This window comes from Triturus cristatus, chromosome 6 (genome assembly GCF_964204655.1).
Source record: "Triturus cristatus chromosome 6, aTriCri1.1, whole genome shotgun sequence".
NCBI classification, from domain to species: domain Eukaryota; kingdom Metazoa; phylum Chordata; class Amphibia; order Caudata; family Salamandridae; genus Triturus; species Triturus cristatus.
This window is the reverse complement of record NC_140589.1, coordinates 222,630,147-222,651,919: the sequence shown is the minus strand read 5'-3', so window position 1 is coordinate 222,651,919 and position 21,773 is coordinate 222,630,147. Positions and strand designations below refer to the sequence as shown.

The 21,773-nt window shown below is 45.8% G+C and overlaps 1 protein-coding gene across 1 annotated transcript in view; it reads left to right on the top strand.

The window, feature by feature from the left end:
• Positions 1–21,773, top strand: part of LOC146816683 (adhesion G protein-coupled receptor F1-like) — a 512,362-nt gene that overhangs the window by 235,465 nt on the left and 255,124 nt on the right. The window contains exon 9 of the mRNA XM_085610576.1: positions 11,372–11,517. Coding sequence (XP_085466702.1) covers positions 11,372–11,517 — 146 coding nt within the window. The remainder of the gene's footprint in view (positions 1–11,371; positions 11,518–21,773) is intronic.

The window sequence follows — 21,773 nt, the reverse complement described above, 5'->3', positions numbered from 1 at the left end:
GTTGTAGTGGGGCGGGTGGTCGCAACATGTCGTGCAATTCAGAGATCATTTGCTTGTCCGTATTTTTCATCACCAGCCACCTTTCATATTTTGGTAATGTCCTGCTCGCGTTTGGCTGTACCTACGCTTGAAGGAGCCAGTGTCGCAGTTGGAGGTAGTGATAGCGTTCCGTCTCTGACAGATTATAGACTTGGCGTACCTCGGGAAATGGGAGTATCCCCTCCAGGTCAAATAAATTGTAAATTTTATACTTGTATAGCGCACTACTCACCTGCAAGGGTCTCAAGGCGCTTGTACGAATACCACTGTGGAACCCATCCTGGCTTTCCCTGTGAGGCGTCCACTCCTGGGCACCCCCAAGGTGGAGGCCAGGCATCCTTAGCGTTGTGGGGGCTGTTGTGGAGATTAAGCAAGCTATTGCCCAGAGTTGCAGAGTGGGACTTCATGATTGGAATAGGCACCGAGGCGAGAATTATCAGGTCCGTGGAATTTTTGAGCCCAAGACCCGCCGAGGCGGGGAATTGAACCCTGGTCCCAGGCTAGACCTCTGCATCAGGGTCTGCTGCTCTAATCATTGAGCCACACTTCTCCACAAATAAGTGTCCTGCTGCCTTGCAGTCTGTCCCCTTCCATGACTCAAATGCCTTTTCATCCATTCCTGGTGTAGACTCCCATTTATCAAACAAAGAAGTCATTGGGGAGGGAAAGGTTGTCAAACGTCGACTAACTGCCACCCCCTTCCAAGCCCACAGTAGAGAATTCGTAATAGGGGATCTCTGGAGATTCGGTGGCCTATCTGACCTCTTCAAGAAGTTGACTTTCCACAGAGAGAGTTTCGCTAGCGCCCTATCTTGGAACAACCACCTTTTTTCCGACTCCGGCCGACTCCATTCTACCAAGTACCTTAATTGCACCGCTCAAAAGTATTCCAGCATATTTGGTATCCCCAGACCTCCCTCGTCGGGCTGTCTATGGCATAGTTCCCTCCGGAGTCGAGGCCGCACTCTGTCCCATACGAACTGCTGTATCTCCTGCTGTATTTTGTGTATGGTACCCACTGGGGGTCAGACTGACTGCGTCTGGAAAAAATACAGTGCTTTGGAGAGGATGGACATTTTGATCGCTGCAACCCGTCCTAGCAGTGATAATTTGTGTTGTTTTCATTGCCGAAGTTCCCTAGTGACTTGATTGAGTAGTGAGCTTGGAGTAATTTAGCATGACTGTCTGGGATACGGACGAAGCCGACTCAAGCCCCAGGTATGGGATCGTATTTGTCACCTGTATACCGGCGTATGAGCCCTTGTTGCCCCGCGGCGGGCCCCCACCTCGATCCAATCTCAGTATCATTGACTTTCCAACATTCACCCGGAAACCCGATACCTGCCCGAATGATTCCAGCTCGTACAAGAAAGCCAGCACCGAGCGCTCCGGCTTCTCTAGGGACGCTATGATGTCATCCGCGTAAAGGCTCACGGTATGCCTCCCCCACCCCAAAATGCCCAGGATGTTGGGATTGTCTCGTATCTTCTGTGCCAATGGCTCAATATAGAGCGCGAAGAGAAGAGGTGATAACGGGCACCCTTGCCTCGTTCCTCTCTGGATCTCAAAAGGCTGGGATGATATCCCGTTCACTCTAATTGTCGCTGTGGGTGCGCTATAGCAGCTCATCACCCAGGCTCTGTAACGTCCTCCGAAACCAAAGTGAGCTAGTGTTTTGTCAAAAAAATCCCAGTCCACCCGGTCGAATGCCTTTTCGGCATCCACGGACAGCAGCAGGGCGTCCATGTTCATGCGATGCGCCTTGTCTACCAGGTGCAGAATGTGCTTGGTGTTATCGCTGCTCTGTTGGTTATGGATGAAACCAGACTGGTCCGGTTCGAGAATGACAGGCATCATGGGGCCCAACCAGGCTGCCGAAACCCCCGTGAACAGCTTCAAATCTACATTTAGGCGGTACACCGGGCGATAGGAGCCACAGCGGGTTTTATCCTTCCCGGGTTTGGAGAGGACCACTATGGAGGCCGCCAACATATCTGGAGGGAATTAAAAAGCCGCGTCAAGACCGGGGCCAGCAGTTGGCAATTTTTTTTTTAAAAACCCGCTGAAAAGCCATCTGGGCCCGGCGATTTCAGAAGCTTGAGGCAGGAAATTGCCCCTATGACTTCCTCTATCCGAATCGGTGCTTCCAGGGCTTCTGCCCTTTCCTTAGCCGCCCTTTCCTTAGCCAGTGCAGTCGTCTTTGCTCCCTGTAGATATGTATCCTTGTTGGAAGCTGAGTGTGTGTCCCTTTGGTACAGGGTTGAATAGAACTCCTGAAAAGTCCTCGCAATCTCGGCATCCCCTTTCACCATCCTCCCCTCTGCGTTCTGGAGAGACTGAACGTTCGTTTTGCTGGGTCCTGGCCCTGAGTTTATTTGACAACATACGCCCTGCTCTGTTCCCCTGATATATTAGGAGTGCCGCATACTCGGCCCTATCTAAATCAAGTCCCGTCAGTTGGGGCCTTGCCGCCTTTAGTTGGTGGCAAACTCTCGGTGCACCGGTTCTACTGTGTACCCTTTCTAACTCCAGCACTTGAGCTGCTCCCTCTTTTCCTTGCATTCCCTATTTTCAGCTGCGGCGATGGCAATCAGTTCCCCACATATAATCGCTTTAAAAAGGGCCCCCCATAATGTGGGCAAAGTTATTTCGGGGGAGTCGTTGATTTCGAGATAAGTTGTAATGCAGTTTTGGATATGTTTCCTCATCCCCTCCCTGTGTAGCAAGTTTTACCGGAGGTGCCATCCCCCTTTCTGCCTATGTGTCTGGGGCACCCGTAGCATCACCATCACCGCATCATGGTCCGAGAGGGCTGCCAGGATAATGTACACCTCACTCACTAAGCCATTCAGCTCCGTCGTGCCTACGAAATAGTCTAATCGGGCATAGGTATGATGGGCGTGTGAATAGAAGGAGAAGCAAGAGGAGTGTGGATGAGTTACCCGCCAGACGTCTACCAGTCTTCTAGATTGTAGCCAGTTTTTCCCTGCCGTAGACAGCTCCCCCGTTTGTGCATACCGATGGCTGGACCTGTCGAGTGTGGTGTCCATGACTAAATTCAAATCCCTGCCCACCAGCACCCATCTCTCTGGCGTACTCAGGATCTTGGACAGGGCCGCTGTCAGAAACTTCTCTTGCCCAGCATTAGGCGCATAGATGGATCCCACCACCAGGGACGAGTCTCCAATCCATAGCCTGTAGGCCAAAAGGCGCCCATTGAATTCAGCCACCTTCCATTGAAGCGCTTAGTTATTAGTATGGCTACCCCCGCTTTCTTATCTGTAGTAGAGGAAAGGAATTGTTGGGGGAAGGCCCTTGATCTCAGCCGAGGCCAGTCTTTGGGAAGGAGATGAGTCTCCTGAATGAGAAATAAGTCGGCCCAGAGGTTCTCTAGATATAACAGTCTGGATTTCCGCTTGATGGGGTTGTTAAGCCCCTTCACATTCAGGGTGACTACTTGCAGTGTGGAGTGTGTCATAAGATCTTGGTAGAAACTTTCTGAGTTGCTTGTTGGATCCCCAGCCCCTGGTCTGAGCTTAAGCCTTCTGCGGCCCCTACACTACGTGTCTTTGCCTTTCCCCAGTCCCTTCCCGCAGCACACCAGTTCCCCACTCCCCCAACCCCAACCTAGAAACCCCAACCCCCAGAGATTGTCCGTTGCTCGCGACCCGAAGGCACGGGCACCTGGAAAAAAAGAATTGTATGGAGCATATTGTGAGCCATAGGTCCCGGTCTCCCTGCCCCCAGCTGCCCCCCCTGCTCTTCATAACTGTAGTGTAAATGTCAGCCCCTCCAGTATTATGTGCTGGCCTGGGCTGCCGTGTCTTTGAGGACCGACTCTAGGGCCGCCTGTCGTTCCTGTGCCATGGATGTGGGGTCCAGCCCGAGTCTGTTCTCAGGTGAGCGTCGCCGTCCAACTCTCTGCCATTTCTCTTTAGCTGGCCTCTGTTCCCGACTGGTTGCATCCTCCGGGCTCTGGTACTCTAGGCCGAGAATCTTGCAAGCTACATGTAGGGACATGATCTGGTAGAGTTTGCTATTCCATTTGAAGATCAATCGAAACGGGTGCCCCCAGGAGTAGGCCACCCCTTGTTCTCTCAGATGCGTGGTCACCCTTTTAAACTCCCTCCTCTTTTGCAAAGTAATGGAGGTCAAATCCTGGTACAGCCCCACCAGGTATTCTATGTACATAAGCGGCTGCTTGGCCCTGGCCTCCTGTAGAATACGTTTTTTGAGGGTGAAGTCTGGGAGAAAGGCTAGTATATCCGGTGGGGGCGCAGGTGCTCGTCTTCTTAGCCCTACTCTATATGCAAATGTCAAAGTCTGCTGGGACCCCAGTATGTCTCGGAACAGCCCCTGTAGGTATTGTACTATATCTGACCCTTCTTCGTTGGTAGGTACTCCCTTCACCCGAATGTTGTTCTGCCAAGAGCGGTTCTCGAGATCCTCTGTGTGTGCCTGGACCTCCGTGGTCAGCGGGGGATCCACAGCTCTCTAGCTTGATCCACGGCCTCCCCTCTGGCCATTAATCGGAGCGACTTTCCTGTCTGGCTCCATGTGCCATTTTCTCGCCCGTCCCTCAGTACGAAAGACCTTGCTGGCGCTGTCAGATCTGATGCCCTGTCACCTGTTGCACCCTTCCAGGGACACACCAGGGACCAAGATCGTATCTCCGCGTAATTTTTAATGCTGTAATTTGGGTGGGTCTTGGCCACTGGGGACGGGGAAACGTCGGCAGACACGTCCTGCTAGTTCGCCATCTTGGCCAGGCCCCCCCAGGGACATGGGATTTAAAGTAGGATGAGTCAGGTTTGGAGACTCTGGAGAGTACAGTAGTGAAAACTGAAATTCAGAACACTAGACCACTATTTTTTTACACTATTTTTATACATTATAAAATTACTGCAAAATATTTTTGCAGTTATCTCCAGATTAGAGCTTTTTAATTAGAAAACGTGTCAGTTTTGCAGGTAGATTGCCCAAACTGTATACCACAGTTCTGGAGCCAAATCCACTTTGGATATTATTAATTGTAATGATGATCTATCTGCCTGGGTGAAAAAATGGTCACATTGGCTGGGAGCAGATCTCTCCCAAGACCAGAAAGTACAAACAACGCAGCTTTGCAATTAAACCAACACATTAGCCAAACTTTGATTACAACATTATCGGAATGTACTTGATTTACACCTGAAAAGCTGAATATATGGTATTCTGTTAATGTTTTTACCTATATTCTCAACGTCTCCAGTAATCGGTCATTTTTGCGAGGAAGTAACCCACATAACTTTGGATGTCTAGAACCCTATTAACTTTGACACTGTCCTGATTATGATGGGATTGAATTGCAAAGACTGCAATTCATTTGTTTCCCTTGCCACATGGTTGAAACTGATGCTTCCTCCTTTGAAATGCAAGAAGTACTTTTGCAAAGTGATTCCAAGACCCAAGTCATGGGTCCAGTGGAATATTTGTCAAGGACCATCTCTGGAGCAGAATAATGGAGAGCTCTTGACCATAAATAAAGCCATAAGGGAGACTCTACCAAAACAAGGCCTTCATTATAAGGACCGACTATAAAAACGTCAAATACTTTACCTCTTTTTAATGTGCCAATGCCCAACACACTTGATGTACTCTTTATTTCTCTCACAGGTTGACTACTTAGGCCCTCGTTATGAGTGGCCTGTTCTTTTCTGCTTTCTGTTCCAACTGCTGTTTGCACAGGAGTCAGAATTATAATTTTGTTAGTAGTTAGCACATGCCTTATCATTTTCCCCAGGTAACTTTTTTGTTTGAACATGCCATATTTTACTGGAAAAGCCCAATAAATCCTCATACAGGCTGATTTTTTATGGGCAAAAAATTGGAATAGGCAATAATTATCACATCATTTAGATTCCGACCTCAGTGATATAGGGATGTCAAAGGGTACGGTAATAATTGCCTTCCCAGATGGATCACTCTTAATGAAGGCCTGAGTCACCTACAGGCCAGGAAATAGGTTTGGAAAAGCATGTACACTTTGATGTCAAACTGACGATATAGAGACATCTATCACACAACCTTGTTTTCTGGTAGTGATATGTACTCAAGCAGAAAAAGTACTTTGAGACTGTAAAGAGAAGTGGGTGCAAAAGGAATATAATAAAATATCTTGCAAGAGAGACTTGTCGTATTGAGGGTAAGCACTGTATGTACCAGGGGTGCAGATACAACAGACAGTAATGGAGTGGCGTTATGACTCCTACAGCAGGACATCTGGGATGAAGAAAGGTGTGTGAATTGGTCAGTTGATACTTTCGGCAGCCTTTTGACATTTTTTTTGTATGTAGATAGGAACAAGAGTTCACTGAGAAATTAATATACATCATTATTCATAGTGGTACTTTACTTCACAAGAGTGGGACATTTTATTCTGCTCACAAACTACAGACTATATATTTTTGGTCCATATTTTTTAGTTACATGGTCTCATAATTACTGACAAAGTAGGACAGTTTGCAGCTCTTCTTTGGACAGAAATTATGAAAAGAGTAGCAACAAAATATTTCAAATCTACCAGCTACCACCTCCAGACTGATGTACAAACCGAAAACTAAATCAATCAATAGAGTAATATTTGAGGTGTTTTTTGATGGACCATCAAAATGCTTGGTAATGATGGTTTGTACTAGCAGAACTTACTCTTTGCATAGGTTTCTGGATAGATCTTTTCATTATTCCTGTGGATTTGATCCACAAATGTAGCCAGCTCAGATCTCAGTTTCCAAAGTCTTCTCTATGACAGAGCTAATCCAGAAGATTTGTTTCAACCATATGGCGCTCGCCAATGCACAATGCAAGCTAAAGCTAACAAATATACACTTTGCACATCCATTGGAGCAAAGCACCCTTTCTACAAATTGGGCAATAAAGTATGGCTATCTAGAAAACACCTGACAATGCCTGCTTAGCATCCAAAATCTAAACCTTATTTTGTGGCCCATTATCCTGATGTAGGGAAGGTAGGCACTTTAACTGTTTGTCTCTTTTTGCTCACTGGCAAATTCATCCTGTGTGGAATGTTTACTTGATTAAGGTACTATCGCTGACAAAGCGACTTCTCCACACCCAGTTTTGATTGCTGGTTTTTCCAGATATGAGGAAGAGGCAATTTTGAATTCCTGAAGACTTTGAGGTCAGCTCTGTATCTGATAGGATGGAGTGGCGTTCAAAAGATCTTCGGAACCGTCAGACTCTGTTAAAGCTCCCCATCTATTAAATAAATTCCATAAACAGTTCCCTTCAAGCCAGATGAAGCCTGTTTTTCTCAGGAAGGAATTCCTTGGGGGCATGGTACAGAGACATGGATCAGGCATAGGATGAGTCAGGTTTAGGGGCTCTGAAAAATGGGGCAGTGGAAACTGTGAAATTCTGAACACTAGACCACTAACTCTCTGCAAGTATGCGGGTTGTTCCTCACTTCATGGTTTCAAGGCACTCACAGGGCAGAAGGGCCAGAGCCCTTATTTAATAGACTATTAAACATGGAGACAATGCTTGGCAATGTGTCACTATTTGTTGTGGCTCTCCTTAACATACTAGTTTGCACCCATTATTATGTCCCTAAGTAGGTGTTTTTCCCTTTTAGGTTCCCTCGAGTTCCCAGTTTTTACCTCCTTCCCTACTATAATCTATATACCTTTCTATGATATCTTTGGGTATCCTCTTTCTTGTTCTTGTCTTCTCAGTTCCTTTTGGTCTGGTTTGCAGTGAGGTTGAGGGACCCTCTCCTGGTATGTGGAGGGGGGCATCACAGCAACAACAAGAGCCAGAACCAGTAAGCCTGAGTCTAGGTTGTACTACTGCTATATGCACCATCCTGAGCAACAAATTCCCAAACACCTACCTGTAACGTCTTTGATATTACTCAGAGTCCAGTCTGAGAGTGAACTCTAGTCCAGGGTTTCTTTGCCTCCATTCCCCAGATCACTAATACAAGCAGATACTTTTCTCACTCACAAAGTAGTTCAGGGATGGCAAGGACTTACAGTGGATCTGCATACCAGGAACCTGACAACTGGGTTACGTAGATTGTTACTGCTTCCTCCTTCTCCTTCAGTGCAATTCTATTAGTAGATTTTGTAGCTGATTGTGATCTTCATCTCACCATGTAAATAGGGAAATGTTCACCTTAATATGCTTTTATATTTTAACATTCCGACAGTGTTTGTGTAAACCTGCAGACTGCTTTGATGCAGTTATAACTGTTCTTATGCAAAGTGTTCTGATACCCATCGGATCATGTATGTGCTATATAAATCTGCTAAAATAAATATAATAAAATTGGAATGTATAAATTAAAGAAAATTCCTCAGTCAAGGTTTTTTTTCAAATATTTTTACATATTCTCACCTAATTCTTTGCTCACTTGCAGTCTAAATTAACTGGTCATGGTTTATTCCTGGAAAATGTATTTGAGATGCCTAAGATAAGAAGCAAAATGCAAAAACCTTAAGAGAAGTCGATGAAAAAGTCCAGAGAAAAGACATTTTCAAGACAAGTAGGAGTGTACTAACTAGTGACCAGTGGAGGATCGGTTGTAAAAGGGACACCCCATCCTTCTTCTGCTGAGTACCCTGTCCTCCCTTGTGGTGATCCCCCACAAATATCTTCGTGTGGACCCTAGTGCTACCCGGTGATCCACCTCCTCAGCGAGCTTCCCTAGGTCAGAGAGCTTACTGTCAGTCAAGTGTTGGCCCAGATCTACAAAACAAAGACTGAACATGTGCTCCTTTACAATCAAATTATACAGCCCCTGATAATCTTTTACTTCACTGCCCTTCACCCAACTGTCCAGTGCTTTGCAAATGGAATCCACACAGGTCTGTTGGGCCAGTTTCTGGATCTCCCTGAACATTTGCCTATAAAATTTCAGGCTTAAACAATATTTTCTGGACATGCTTCTTTCATGGGGGATACCTCATTCTGTCCTCAATCTTTAGGGCCAGTAGAGTGTCCCTCCTTTCACTAGGGATATGCCTCCACAGACTAGCCCCCAATCCCCCTCAGAGGAATCTTGTGCATCTGCAAGGCAATCTTATAAGCCTCGAACGACCTATCAATATTGTCTCCCACAACAAAGTCAGGCACCAGACCTTTAGTAATGTGGACCCTCTTGTCTCCAGAGGGCACTGAAGAAATGCTGCCACCATCACTGCCAGACTCTGCCGGTCTGGCCTTGATGTCCAGCTCCTTAAGGCTCCTCTCATGGGCCAAACGCTCCAAAGTAATTCTCTCCTCCATGGCTAATTTCTTTTACTCTTTCTCCAGCTCCAATCTGGCTAGCTCTAGCTTGAGCCTCCTTTTCTCCCTCCTGTTCCTCTGAGCTCAGGTCCCTGGAATAAACACTGCCCTCTGCATGAGAGCCATTGCCAATTGTGGGATCATGTTATCCCTTCAACTGCAGGATAAACCACAGGAAGGTCCTCTCTAGGCTCTTCCCCTGCAGAACTGGTATAAATCCTCTCCTTCACTGTACATTCCATCCTCTATTGCTGTAGCCAGTGACTGGTGGACTTCTTCCCAGGCTCCCACTGCCTTTTATAGCTCCACCTTCCTATTGGTGCTCTTTGCTAGAAGTCCCCTTTTTTTACAAAACTCTTTGAGCTGGGCCTCAGAGTCAGATTTTATGTTGGCCAGCTCAAACTCCATTCTTGTAGGGGAAAACACAACCACAGTTAGACAGGTGTTTTGAAATGGCCTTTCTGCAGGGTCACCACTAAACATTTTGCCTTCTTCCTCCCCTTTTTGCTGAATTGTTTTTGTTGGCTTTAGGATTCTTAGCACTTTACCACTGCTGACCAGTGCTAAAGTGCATTTGCTCTATCCCTAAAACATGGTAACATTGGCTTATCCACAATTGGCATATTTTAAATAAATGGCTCCAGACTCACTACAGGGGGTTATGCAGCCCTTTGTGTGGGGACAGGACATAGCCTATTCAGGTGTAAGTGTGAGGCTGTGTCCAGCTCCCCCCTCCCATCCTGCCCAGGATGGCCCATCAGGACAGGGAATACATAAAGCCCAACTGTCACCCAACACAGACATGCAATCAGAGACAGGCAGCAGGTACCAAGTAGCTAAAGTAAGAAAATGGAAACTTTCTAAAAGTGGCATTCTCAGAATTGCAATTTAAAATCTGACTTCACCAATAAGTTGTGATTTTAATTTGTGATTCCAGAGACACCAAACTCTAAAGGTTTATCTCTGCCAGAATGTGAATTACATTTATAAAATGTAATAAGGTAACTCCATTGTTAACCCATGGGAAAGATAGGCCTTGCATAGTGAAAAACAAATTTAAATGTTTTTCACTACCAGGACATGTAAAATCTTACATGTACATGTCCAACATTTTAAATACATTGAACCCTGCCTTCGGGCTGTCCAGGGCCTGCCCTAGGAGTGACTTAAATGTATTAAAAAGAAAGGTTTGGGCCTGGCGAGAGGTTTAACTTGCACGGTCGTTTAAACTGCACACACAGGCTCTGCAATGGCAGGCCTGAGACATGAGCTACTTAAGTGGGTGTCACAATCAGTGCTGCAGGTTCACTTATAGCATTTAATTTACAAGCCCTAGGCACATGTAGTGAACTTTACTAGGGACTTATATTTAAATTCAACATGCCATTGCGTATATGCCAATGTTACCGTGTTTTAGGGATAGAGCACAAGCACTTTAGCACTGGTTAGCAGTGGTAAAGTGTGCAGAATCCTAAGGCCAGCAAAAAAGAAGTCAGCAAAAATAGGAGGTCTGAAGGCAAAAGGTTAGGGAAAACCACGCCACGGATGCCAGGTCAACACTAGTGGTTTCATGAGTTTTTAAACAAGACTAGAATCAGGGTTTGACCATCCTTGTAGGAGTCTTGGCTTGAGTAGGCCAAAGTAAAGTCTCTCTCATTTTCCACATAGACATATATTCAGAGCTCAATTCACACAAGAGGTGGAATGCCCCTTACACAGCCTCGTCCCAAACATTTAAATGGTTTTTTGACAGGTGATCTCAGGGAAGTAATCTTAAACCGTCCAAAGTCTCTAGTTGTACCAGGAGCTGTCAAAATGTGTCATCAGATCTCTATGGAAGTCTTTCTGGATGGCGCTCACAAATGGGGATTAGAAGCAAAGTTATCTCTAGCAAGCACTTTTAACAAACATGTTTTATTGACTGTGCTGGCGAGAAAGAAAGTAAACTTTCTTGCATGCTAGTTTGCTTTAAAGAGTTGGTGCATGCTTTACGTCATTAAACATTCAAAATAAATAAAATAATATTTTTACCCCACAATGATAGGAAAGGAAGTATAATCATTGGCTACGAAATCAATGGCGATGACCTATCTCTGTCTGAGGTCCAGGATGCAAATTGGAATGTGGTCTCAGAATTAAGATCCAAATACGATGTCAACTACGACTCCTTTAATGTGACTGAAGAAGGAGGTAATATTGTGCTGTTATTTCGTAAAATGCTGGAAATGTAGTGTGTCTACAAGAACCATAGCAATGCATGTTAATGGAAGGCAATGAGCACAGGCTCTGTTGCAGTAAGTATTGCTGCAAAATAGTGCAAGGTACACACCTACCCGCATGCTCTGAACACACACACACACACACACACGCACACACGCACACACGCACACAAACAGACACACACAAGACTTTAACCAAGTGTTTTATGTAAATAACTAAATTACTATCCTAATTGTCCTGCATGTGCACCTCATGTTGTAAATGAAAGACATACATGCATTAAGTAAGACAAATTTAGAGGGTAATTACACAAAAAATAGAGAGATTGTGAAATGTAGGACAGATAGATCACAATCAACGACTTAGCTATTCAGTCTGTGAAACATTCTGACATGATTTCTGAAAATCAAGTCATAACACAGGTCACAATCTTAAAAAAAACATGGAGATGAACCAAACAAGCAGCAGAAAAATAGAAGGGGAACATACCAAATAAATCTGTGTTTAATAAAAAGACCAATATAGCTGTATATCGTCAATTCAATAAAAGAAAGATTGCAATGATAGAATCTGGTCTGAGCTCTTGGTGTTATTTACTTCTGTGAACCAACTAATGTCAGTGGTGCAAATGGTAAAATGAGTTGCTGCAAAACTCCAATAATGTTGTGAGTAATGGTGCTCTTCACAGCAGAGTGGTTTCCAAGTTGGAGCACCCACAACAGAGGCACAAAGAGGTGTAACCATTCTGCATCTGACTGTCAACAGCCACACTGACCATGATCAGGAAGAGAGCAACAAGTCTGACCTTGTCTAAAGGACCCTCCTCACTTTGAACAACAAAGATTACAGTCCCACACTTCAACTCCACAATCTACCAGATAGCAGTGCGTGCGAAGACTATCAGTAACCCCTTGCAGCAAATGTATCTAATCAAATTTCTAAAGGGAAGCCTGTCTTCTCTTTTTACACTTCCGTGCGGTTCCCTCCAATCCCAGGAGTGTCAGCAATACACCTTCACTGTCTGACAAAGTTACCTCACCTCAATGTTATGCAAGCAAACAAGTAAGAGGCTTCCACAATAGAGCCCACAGGCCTAGTTCACTCAGACATGTATCTATACACTGCTTACTTACTAGCCCTGACGAGGTGTTCAAGTGCATTGCTGCAATTAGCACGCTACTTTGGAACCAAATGTTAGAGGTAAATAGGTAGGAGATGCTTCGTTTCCTGGTAGGATTAGTTGTGTTAAATTTGTTGCGATTGTGGTCTTGTGATCTCATGCATTTACTTTAGTATTTTGAATAGTGATAGGTTAATTGAAGTGGATTGAAGATGTGAGAGATTATTGGGAGTGGTGGCATGTGCGCCTGCTAATTGGATGAACTGGATAGAATGAGAGAAGAGTTTGGAAAACAGGTTTGGTAGTCCATTGTAGTCATAAAGGTTTGGTATGAGGCAGAGAGCTGATGGAAAGGCATAGGTGGAAGGGTTTTTCATTTTAGTTTGAACTAAAAATGAATATGTACATCTACACGGGCATACATACACATATCACAATATATACATATATGTATACATATATACATACCTACAGACACCCATAAACACATTATACTTAGTCCTATCTCCATACAAGGCTTACACGTATATATATATATATATATATATATATATATATATATATATATATATATATATATATATATATATATTATCTCACCTTTTGGAAGTGTAAGGTCGCTGTGGAATTAAAATTTGTGTAATTGTTTTGTAAAATGACAATACATATAATTAACAAGCATTGGCAAGACCTCTACTTCTGACTTTAATGTTCTGCACCCCATGATCCAGCAGCACACTGCTCAGTCTGGACCCACACGAGCAGAGTTTTTTACCTCTGGTGTACATGAGTGAGAACCAAGACAGTGCGTCTGTCTGCCTCTAGTGCATTGAACATGGGTACAACTAAAAGTAAACGATAAAATGTACAAGGCATGTAAGAGGGTATGTTGGGGTGAAGCCAAGAGCTGAGCTACTCAGGACAAGTATCAGCAAGTGCCTTTTGCACCATTTAAAGTGCCTTAAACAAGATTGTTTTTCGCTGGTATCCTGTGAAGAAAGTTTAAATGATGTGGCAGCTGTATTTTCCATAATCTGAAGACGGCAGATAAGATATTTAGGTAAGCCAAGCAACACTGTATTTCTGTAATCCAAACAGGATGAGAAAGCTGCCTGGGTCTCCAAACTTCTCCCTTCAAATCAGAGGCAAGGACACATTTTCTTTAAGCTTTTCAAAAGGCAGGAACATGTACCAGTGATGTTGAAATGCAGGTAAAAGGTAAGATCAGTGCTGATAGTAACACCAACATTTTGGATCATAGCAGCAGTGGCAGGTGGATGATAGCTGCGGCAAGAGGACGGCTGAGATCAAGCAATACCAAATGGAGTTTCAGCTCTAAGGATGAACCCTATAACCAACCCTTATATTATATCTGCAATCAATTTCAAAAGGTTATTGATAATCAAACATGCAACTGAAGCAAGACATTCCTGATGTTTAACGGGAAAGCCAGACTTACTATTACTTTGTCGCTTCAGGAAATGAGTATTGGCAGTTTATCAAAAGAAAGGTTAAGGCAAAACAACAAATAAATGTCTAAACAAATTAAATAACCCCATAAAGTACACACTAGCTCTAAACAAATCAGTATCCATTATTTTTTCTTTATCAAATAAAATTTACTTAAATTCACACACACTGCCAAATACTAAATATAAAATTACAAATGTATTCAAAGAAAATCAGACCTTTCTAGCACCACCAAAACTGGCAATCTTTGTTATAGAATATATAGACCCTCTCTTTGGTTTTTGTAAAGGAGGACATAATCAGAAGATTTTTCTGTTGCAGTTATCCAAGAATGACTCAAAGTAAAACCCTTCCTCTTGCATTTGTCATAGATGTAAGAACATAATCCCCCTTGTCATGGAGCTCACAATCTAAATCCATCTCTTATTCAGTTAGCCCGATAGCTAATGAAAGTCCCTTCCACTGGTGTTTGTACTGGTGTTCAGAATGCAAACACCTTCATATTTGCAGGAAAGTTCATCATGAGAGAAAGAATTTCTGTTACATTTGTCAAAGTTCTTAATGTAATACCTGTTCCTGTTATATGTGTCAGATAGTTCATAATGTAAAGACTCTTCCTATGGTGTTTGTCATAGACTTCACATTGAAAATTCCCTTGGTAATACTGCTGTCAGAGAGTTCACAATGAAAAACCCTATTCTATGGTATATGAGGAATTCATTTCAGAATGTTCCAAGTCAGGTTGTAGCTACTGACTCAACTTGTGCCAATTGACTTCTTTTTTGTCCTGATCGCCCATACATCCATCCCTGAAACATGGGACCATGCATCCCTTTTAGCATTTGAAACGCAGGGTAATGATGCAAAGCAGTCTGAGGCAAATGCGACAAAGCGAAAAAAACAAAACTCACCAGCTAACAAAATAACAATAAATCAATATTAAGCCAATAATTATTTAAAAGGGAAAGGCACCGTAATAAACACAGAATTAAATACTATGCAAAAATTACAAATTTTCAAGTCAGAATGGCAAATTGAAACTTTTCCGAAAGGGACCTCACAAAATCTCAGGACGCAAATCTTGTACCCTACAGACATTTCATGGGGACTACCAACCTGATTCATCCAGTCTGTTCCTGTTATCTCTCTGTAACCAGGTGTCCGTTTCAGCAGCAACAGGCTCTAAACCTAAAAATCAGCAATGCCCTTATATGGGCCTCCTGCAGCACTTAAAGCCTTTCATAATTAGCAAAGGTAGTCCTAGATGGTTTGCCATGTCATTTACAATAGAAAATGAGAAGCCTACTGCCTTTGTCACAACATTTAAATATCAATAAAATAAGCCTATAGGCTTTAGCATGAGAATAAACATGTCCAAGTGGTCCCTGCCTAGAGAGACCAATAAAATAATTTAAGCTGATAGTATACATTTACATGACTATCATGTCTGCCTCTAGAGTCACCCAGTATTTACTCTGTACAGGCCTAAAAAGAGACCTACGTACTAAATCCCTTCCTGTTGAATTTGTCATAGATTTCCCAATGTAATCCCCCTTCATGTTGTATGTGTCACATAGTTTGCAATGTAAAACCCCCTCCTATGATGTTTATCATGGCATTCAAATTCTAAAACACCTTCATATTGCATTTATCACAGTGTTCACTATATTAAGCCATTTTCAATGGTTTTTAGAAATTAGTTCACAATGTAAAACCCCTTATTTTGTGTTTGCAACAGAGACCACATTGTAAAACTCCTTTGTATTGTTTTTGAGAGGTGTTCCCATGGTATTCGGAAGGTACAATGTCCGATTGTATCAATGGGGGTCTGTCAACTCTGGTATCTTCAGCCTCCATACCTCGGGTCCCCAAAACGGGGACTTAGTATCTCTTTAAAAACTTGTCAGTAAGGGCAACTAGGAGGCACAGCAGTCCAAAATTGACCCAGTGGGATGCTGTTGGCTAGAAACTCAGAACACAACAATACACAATCTTAACACTCATTATATCAATGTCCAGCCAGCATTTTTATTAAAAAGATAAGTACCTTATTGCACACAAATCTAAATGCTACATTCAAAATGACAAATACTTCTAAGATTGCATGTGGAATTATAGATTATAACTCCTGCTATAGGTTTTTACAGGTAAACCAAGGTACAATTCACATACAGTAAGCAAATATCACAGGGGGCAAGTCACCCTGTAAATATAGTCTGCTTTTGTTTTCTGTAACGTACCATGTGTCAATTTGTACAAAAAACAATGATGACTGTTTATAGGCCTATTGGAAAGCATGTGACTATTCAGAATCAGAAGGTTCATTCCATAGACTGTGTCAAAGCCTTCACACTGTAGAATGAGAAACTGAGGGGTATATTCACAAGAACGTGTGCTAAACATCACCAAACAAGGCTAACGCAACTTTACACATCGCAGCCTATCTTGGGAAAATAACCCTGTGTCAATGTAGAATTCACAACAAGGCGATACCATGCGATAGTCTGCCGAAACCGCGGACAATGTCCGCGATACAACCACCTCGATGGAGATAAAAACACAAACCACAACACCAAAAAACCTGCGATGGGCAAAGCGCGATGAGGAAATCACCTGGCCGGCGGGGAAAATCACCATAAAAGTATAAAAAGTACCCAAATACAAACTGACCAACACCCAAGCACCATGGAGGCAGCCAGAGCGGGCACAGAGGACGCGCGCAACCCCACAAGCACCCCAGATGACCAGCCTGAGACATCGGGGACAGGGAAGGGCAAGGACAAGAAGAAGAGGAAGACAAAGTTCAGTCCGCAAGCAAACAGGAGCATAGTCACGGAGGTGATGGAACATCATCAACAACTGTTCGTCACCTCCAACGTGTCATTGGACACCAAAACAGGAATATGTGGACAAGGTGAATGCCGTCGGAGAGCACAAGAGGACAATGGATGAGGTCAAGAGGCAATGGAATGACATCAAGCGGAAGACCAAGGAGAAACTTGCAGCCAACCAGAAGGCAGCAATGCAGACTGGAGGTGGGGGCCCAGCGCCACAGCTCGCACTGGATGACATGGAGGAGCTGGTGTCGACAGTCATCAGTGTGGATACTGTGGCCGGAGTCGGGGGACCGGACACTACTCGACGGGACACAACACAACCGCAACAGGGTGAGTGACCACCAGGTACTGGGGGGACGGGTGGAGATGGCCACAATGGTATACATGCACAATCAAGCAAAGCACAGTGCACACCCTCAATGACTCTGGGTCATCGCCCAGATATATAGACTGTCACAATGTACAATGCCATGCTGTCTGAATGTCAACATGTACCATGCGGCTACATACATGTGGACATATTCCAATACACCATCTCCCCTTCACATTGCAGGGCCAGTGTCAACACCCCCTGCAGAGCAGTCCCAGCCACTCTTCACTGATGATGAGGAGGACAAACCCAGCATCGACACCCAAGCCCTCCTAGACATAATTGACATCATCTGTGACTCATCTCCAGGATCAGGGCTGACCAGCTGCATCGAGGACACCCCACCCACCACTCAAACCACCCAGCAGGAGGCACCCAGAGCTCTGCCAGTCTCCCAAGACCCCCAGGAACAACACATGGCCTTCCAACGCTGTGTGCTGGAGGCCCAGAGGGAGATGGCTGAGCAGGTGTGGGTGGGGTTCGACCTCATGGCTACTAAACTGGACGCCATCCATGGGTGTCTAGACCCGCTCCATGGCCTCCAACGAGCCCTGACTGACAGTGCTGGAGTCCTGACATGGAGAGTAGAACACCTGTCCGCTCAGAGGGGCTCCAGCAATAGCAGCCGTGAGCTGGCACACATGCAGAGGCTCATGGAGGACATGGTGCGGATGGAGGCGGAAAGGATGGCAGCCACTGCTGTACATCAGCGAAATGTAGCTGGGATCTACCATGCCCTGCATATCATCATCATGGCATTGCTGCCACAAGACGTGGCGCAGATGAATGCAGCTGACCCCACACCATCCACATCTCTGCCGTCTGGTGTTTCAGTGCCCCTCAGTGCAGCAGACATATCTACTCCGGCACCCGATGTGTCACTGCCACACAGTGTGGCCAACAACCATCCTCCATCCCCTGATGTGTCAGTGGCACATAGTGCCCCAGCTGGTAGTGCAACACCCACAGGTGGGGCAGAGCACACATTCGGGGACGAGGACATGGATGGGTTTGTGATCAGTAGGCACTAGCTTTCATTCCTGCCACCTGGCCTGTTCCTGCTTGGTGCCACACATGGCCCCATGACCTTCCACTAACCCCTGATACACTCCGATGCACTCACCTTGGACAGCGACATGGACTGCCATATCCTGTTTGATGACCAATGACACAGCGACCAGACGGCGGATGGTACCCTACCTCTTCCGCAATACTTGTCATCCCCGGATGGACTCTGACTGGCCCTCCACGGGCCCATATTGTGTAGTGTGCTCGGCATTGCCTTGTACCGCTCCAGCTGCAGGACTGCACTGGATGTGCAATAAACATCCAGTGACGCACTGCTGTGTTCTGTCTTTCATCATTCATGTATGAATGTGTGGGTGAATGTAGGGACAGTGATGTCCCTTGCGTCACTGATGCTCATCCTGTGGGATGCCAGTCAGAGGGTGCTGCATTGCATATTGTGTACCGGGTCCAGTGAACACTAGAACAGGGACACACACATCAGTCACTTCCATGTCCGGACATGGACTAAACCACGCCCAGATCCCACGAGTCATTGTTGCAAGCCCTGCGCTGGTCCGGCGTACGGCAGGCCAGACCACTCCTCTTACGCTTCGAGGGGGCCCTCATTGCTACCTGTCGCAGGCGTACTCGCTGGTAGTTGTCAGCATGTCACAGCCACTCCCTGAGGGCAGGTTTGCACGCACACCACACCCATCCGGCACAGGCGTCACAAGCCATGTGACTCCGCCAACATAAGGGGCCGACGACGTCACATTCCCCTCTTCCGGTGGTGACTGGATGACGGACCCTACACGGTTCTCAATCATAAAGGGCCCATGAGTTGTTGCGCACAGGGTTAGTGGCACCCGAGGTCTTGCGGCCGTCACAGGCCTGCCGCCACGTGGCACTGACTGGGATTGCACAGAGTTAGTGGCACCTGGAGCATTGCGGCCGGCACAGGTACCACGCCACTGGACGTTGATTTTGGGTGCACTGAGTTAGGGGCACCTTGAGCTTCTGAGCAGGTGTGCAGCCTGCGATGATGCCTCGTCCCGGTAGTCCGGAAAGCTCAGGTTTTGTGTGCCCTGCTGGACCGCAGTGTAGATCAGAGCCAGCGGGCAGCACGGCCTCCCGCCACGTGGCATTGCTTCCGAGATCACAGAGTTGTTGGCACCTATTGGGCTGAGCGGGTGTGCAGCCTGCGATGAGGCCGGGTGCATTGGTATGTCCTCTGACCATGGAGTAATCAAGACCCAGCACCAAACGTGGGACCTGGTGGCCTGCAGAGCGGGGCAGCATGGTGTGGAGTGTCTCTCTGACCTTTGATGTGCGCAGGACACACCTTCTCATCATGATTTTTGTCTTGCCGGCTGTGACCTACGGATTGGCCCGAGGGGAGCCGCAAGGTGTCTTCATTTCATTTCATTTCAGTGTTGATGAATGTGTGATGCTCATTTTTGTGACGGCACATGCATGTCACCAGATTCTGCAACATCATGCGGATAATTTTGTACGTGATTGGGTGTAGCTGATGTGGCATGTCTTTGGTCGGGGGTGCCCGGTCGGGGGGGGGGTTCCTGGGGGTGGTTGCGGCGGGTGTTGTTTCCCTTTTGGCCCTCCGGGCTGCATGCTCAGTTGCCCGGGTGCATCTGATGTTCTTCAGGTGTGGCTCTGGGCTGGTCTCCCTTTTGTGGTCCAGGCTGTGGTCCGACTTAGCACCAGGTCGGAGCAGGTATTATTTTCCTGGTGCTAACGCGGATTATCGCCTGCTTCGTGTTCTTATCGCAGTTGTGGCTGTTCATTGTGAATGTTGTGGAGTGGTGTTGTCGCGGCTTTTGGCATGGGAACGCCTACTCTGCATCTCATTAGCGATACCCAGAGCGATACATAAGTTGGCAGGGTATGCTCAGACGTGAGTCCCTTGCTCACTTTGCCACTGGATTCAAGCAAGCCTGGCTGAAGACGGCTGAAATGCCAGAAACCGGTCCTAGGAAGCTTGTTTCCGGTCCAGGGAAGGCATGGCTTGGCAGTTCGGGCTGGACTGTTCCCATGAGGCACAGGGTCAGACTGATTTGCATATGGCCATGTCTGAACTGGGGTGGCAGAGTGGGCTAAAGAACGGTGATGGATCAAACCCAGATCTGTTGACTGGGTGTGAGTGTTTGATTGGTTCTGATGCTCCGTCCATCACCACCCTCTTTTGTACCACTTTGTTCGCCATAAGTTGGCAGGGTATGCTCAGACGTGAGTCCCTTGCTCACTTTGCCACTGGATTCAAGCAAGCCTGGCTGAAGACGGCTGAAATGCCAGAAACCGGTCCTAGGAAGCTTGTTTCCGGTCCAGGGAAGGCATGGCTTGGCAGTTCGGGCTGGACTGTTCCCATGAGGCACAGGGTCAGACTGATTTGCATATGGCCATGTCTGAACTGGGGTGGCAGAGTGGGCTAAAGAACGGTGATGGATCAAACCAAGATCTGTTGACTGGGTGTGAGTGTTTGATTGGTTCTGATGCTCCGTCCATCACCATCCTCTTTTGTACCGTATTGTAAATACGGCGCATCCATGGTGACGCAAGGGTGTTGCATGTTGGCGCAGGGAAAGTGACGCATCTCTACAGATGCGTCACTTTCTTGGAAATCTGCTCCTGGGTTTGTCAGAAGGGGTTACCTAAACCCTGGCCTACTTTGTTACTCTATGAGAAATCATGTTAGAAAATGTATGTCTACAGCCCTTAACATTGGCCACCCAATTCATGTAAAGAGGCCTGCTGGCCTTAACATATGCTTTTCACAATATATAATTCAGTCTTACTGCCTTTGTCATACTTTTTTATAATAAACATATCGGCCCTTTGGTATCTGACAGAGGTTTTACCAAATAACCAATAAGACCTGCAGGCTTGATATTGGCTTGTCATCATAACCAAATCAGGCCTACCACACTGAGCATAATCTGTGCAATATAAGTCACTGTTTTTCAGCAAAGGGACAGAACGTCTGAAAATCAAATCCAGTCAGTGAGCACGACTGAGTAAAAGTCTCTCTCTCAGTACTGCTTCTTAAAGTTTATTTCTGTTGTTCACATAAGGTCTGAAGACTGCTGCACTGCAGAGCCACAACTAAAAACATCCGCAAACAATTACATTTATAGAGTTTCCTGTATCAATGAAAGTGCTTTTTTTGGTGCAGGTGCAAGGGGCAATATTAGCTGACCAGCACCATCGGCAAAATGAGAAACTTTGCCAATTATGGGGCAGATTTATGTTTGACTTGCGCCTCATTTACGCCGCCGTTGAGTCACTTTTGTGACGCAGCAGCGGCGCAAATCCTGCGCCATGGTGCGGGGTATTTACAACGTGACTCATCTGGGAGATGCGTCACGTTGTAAAGCCCTGCGCCACATGTAGGCGTTCCAGGGCAGGT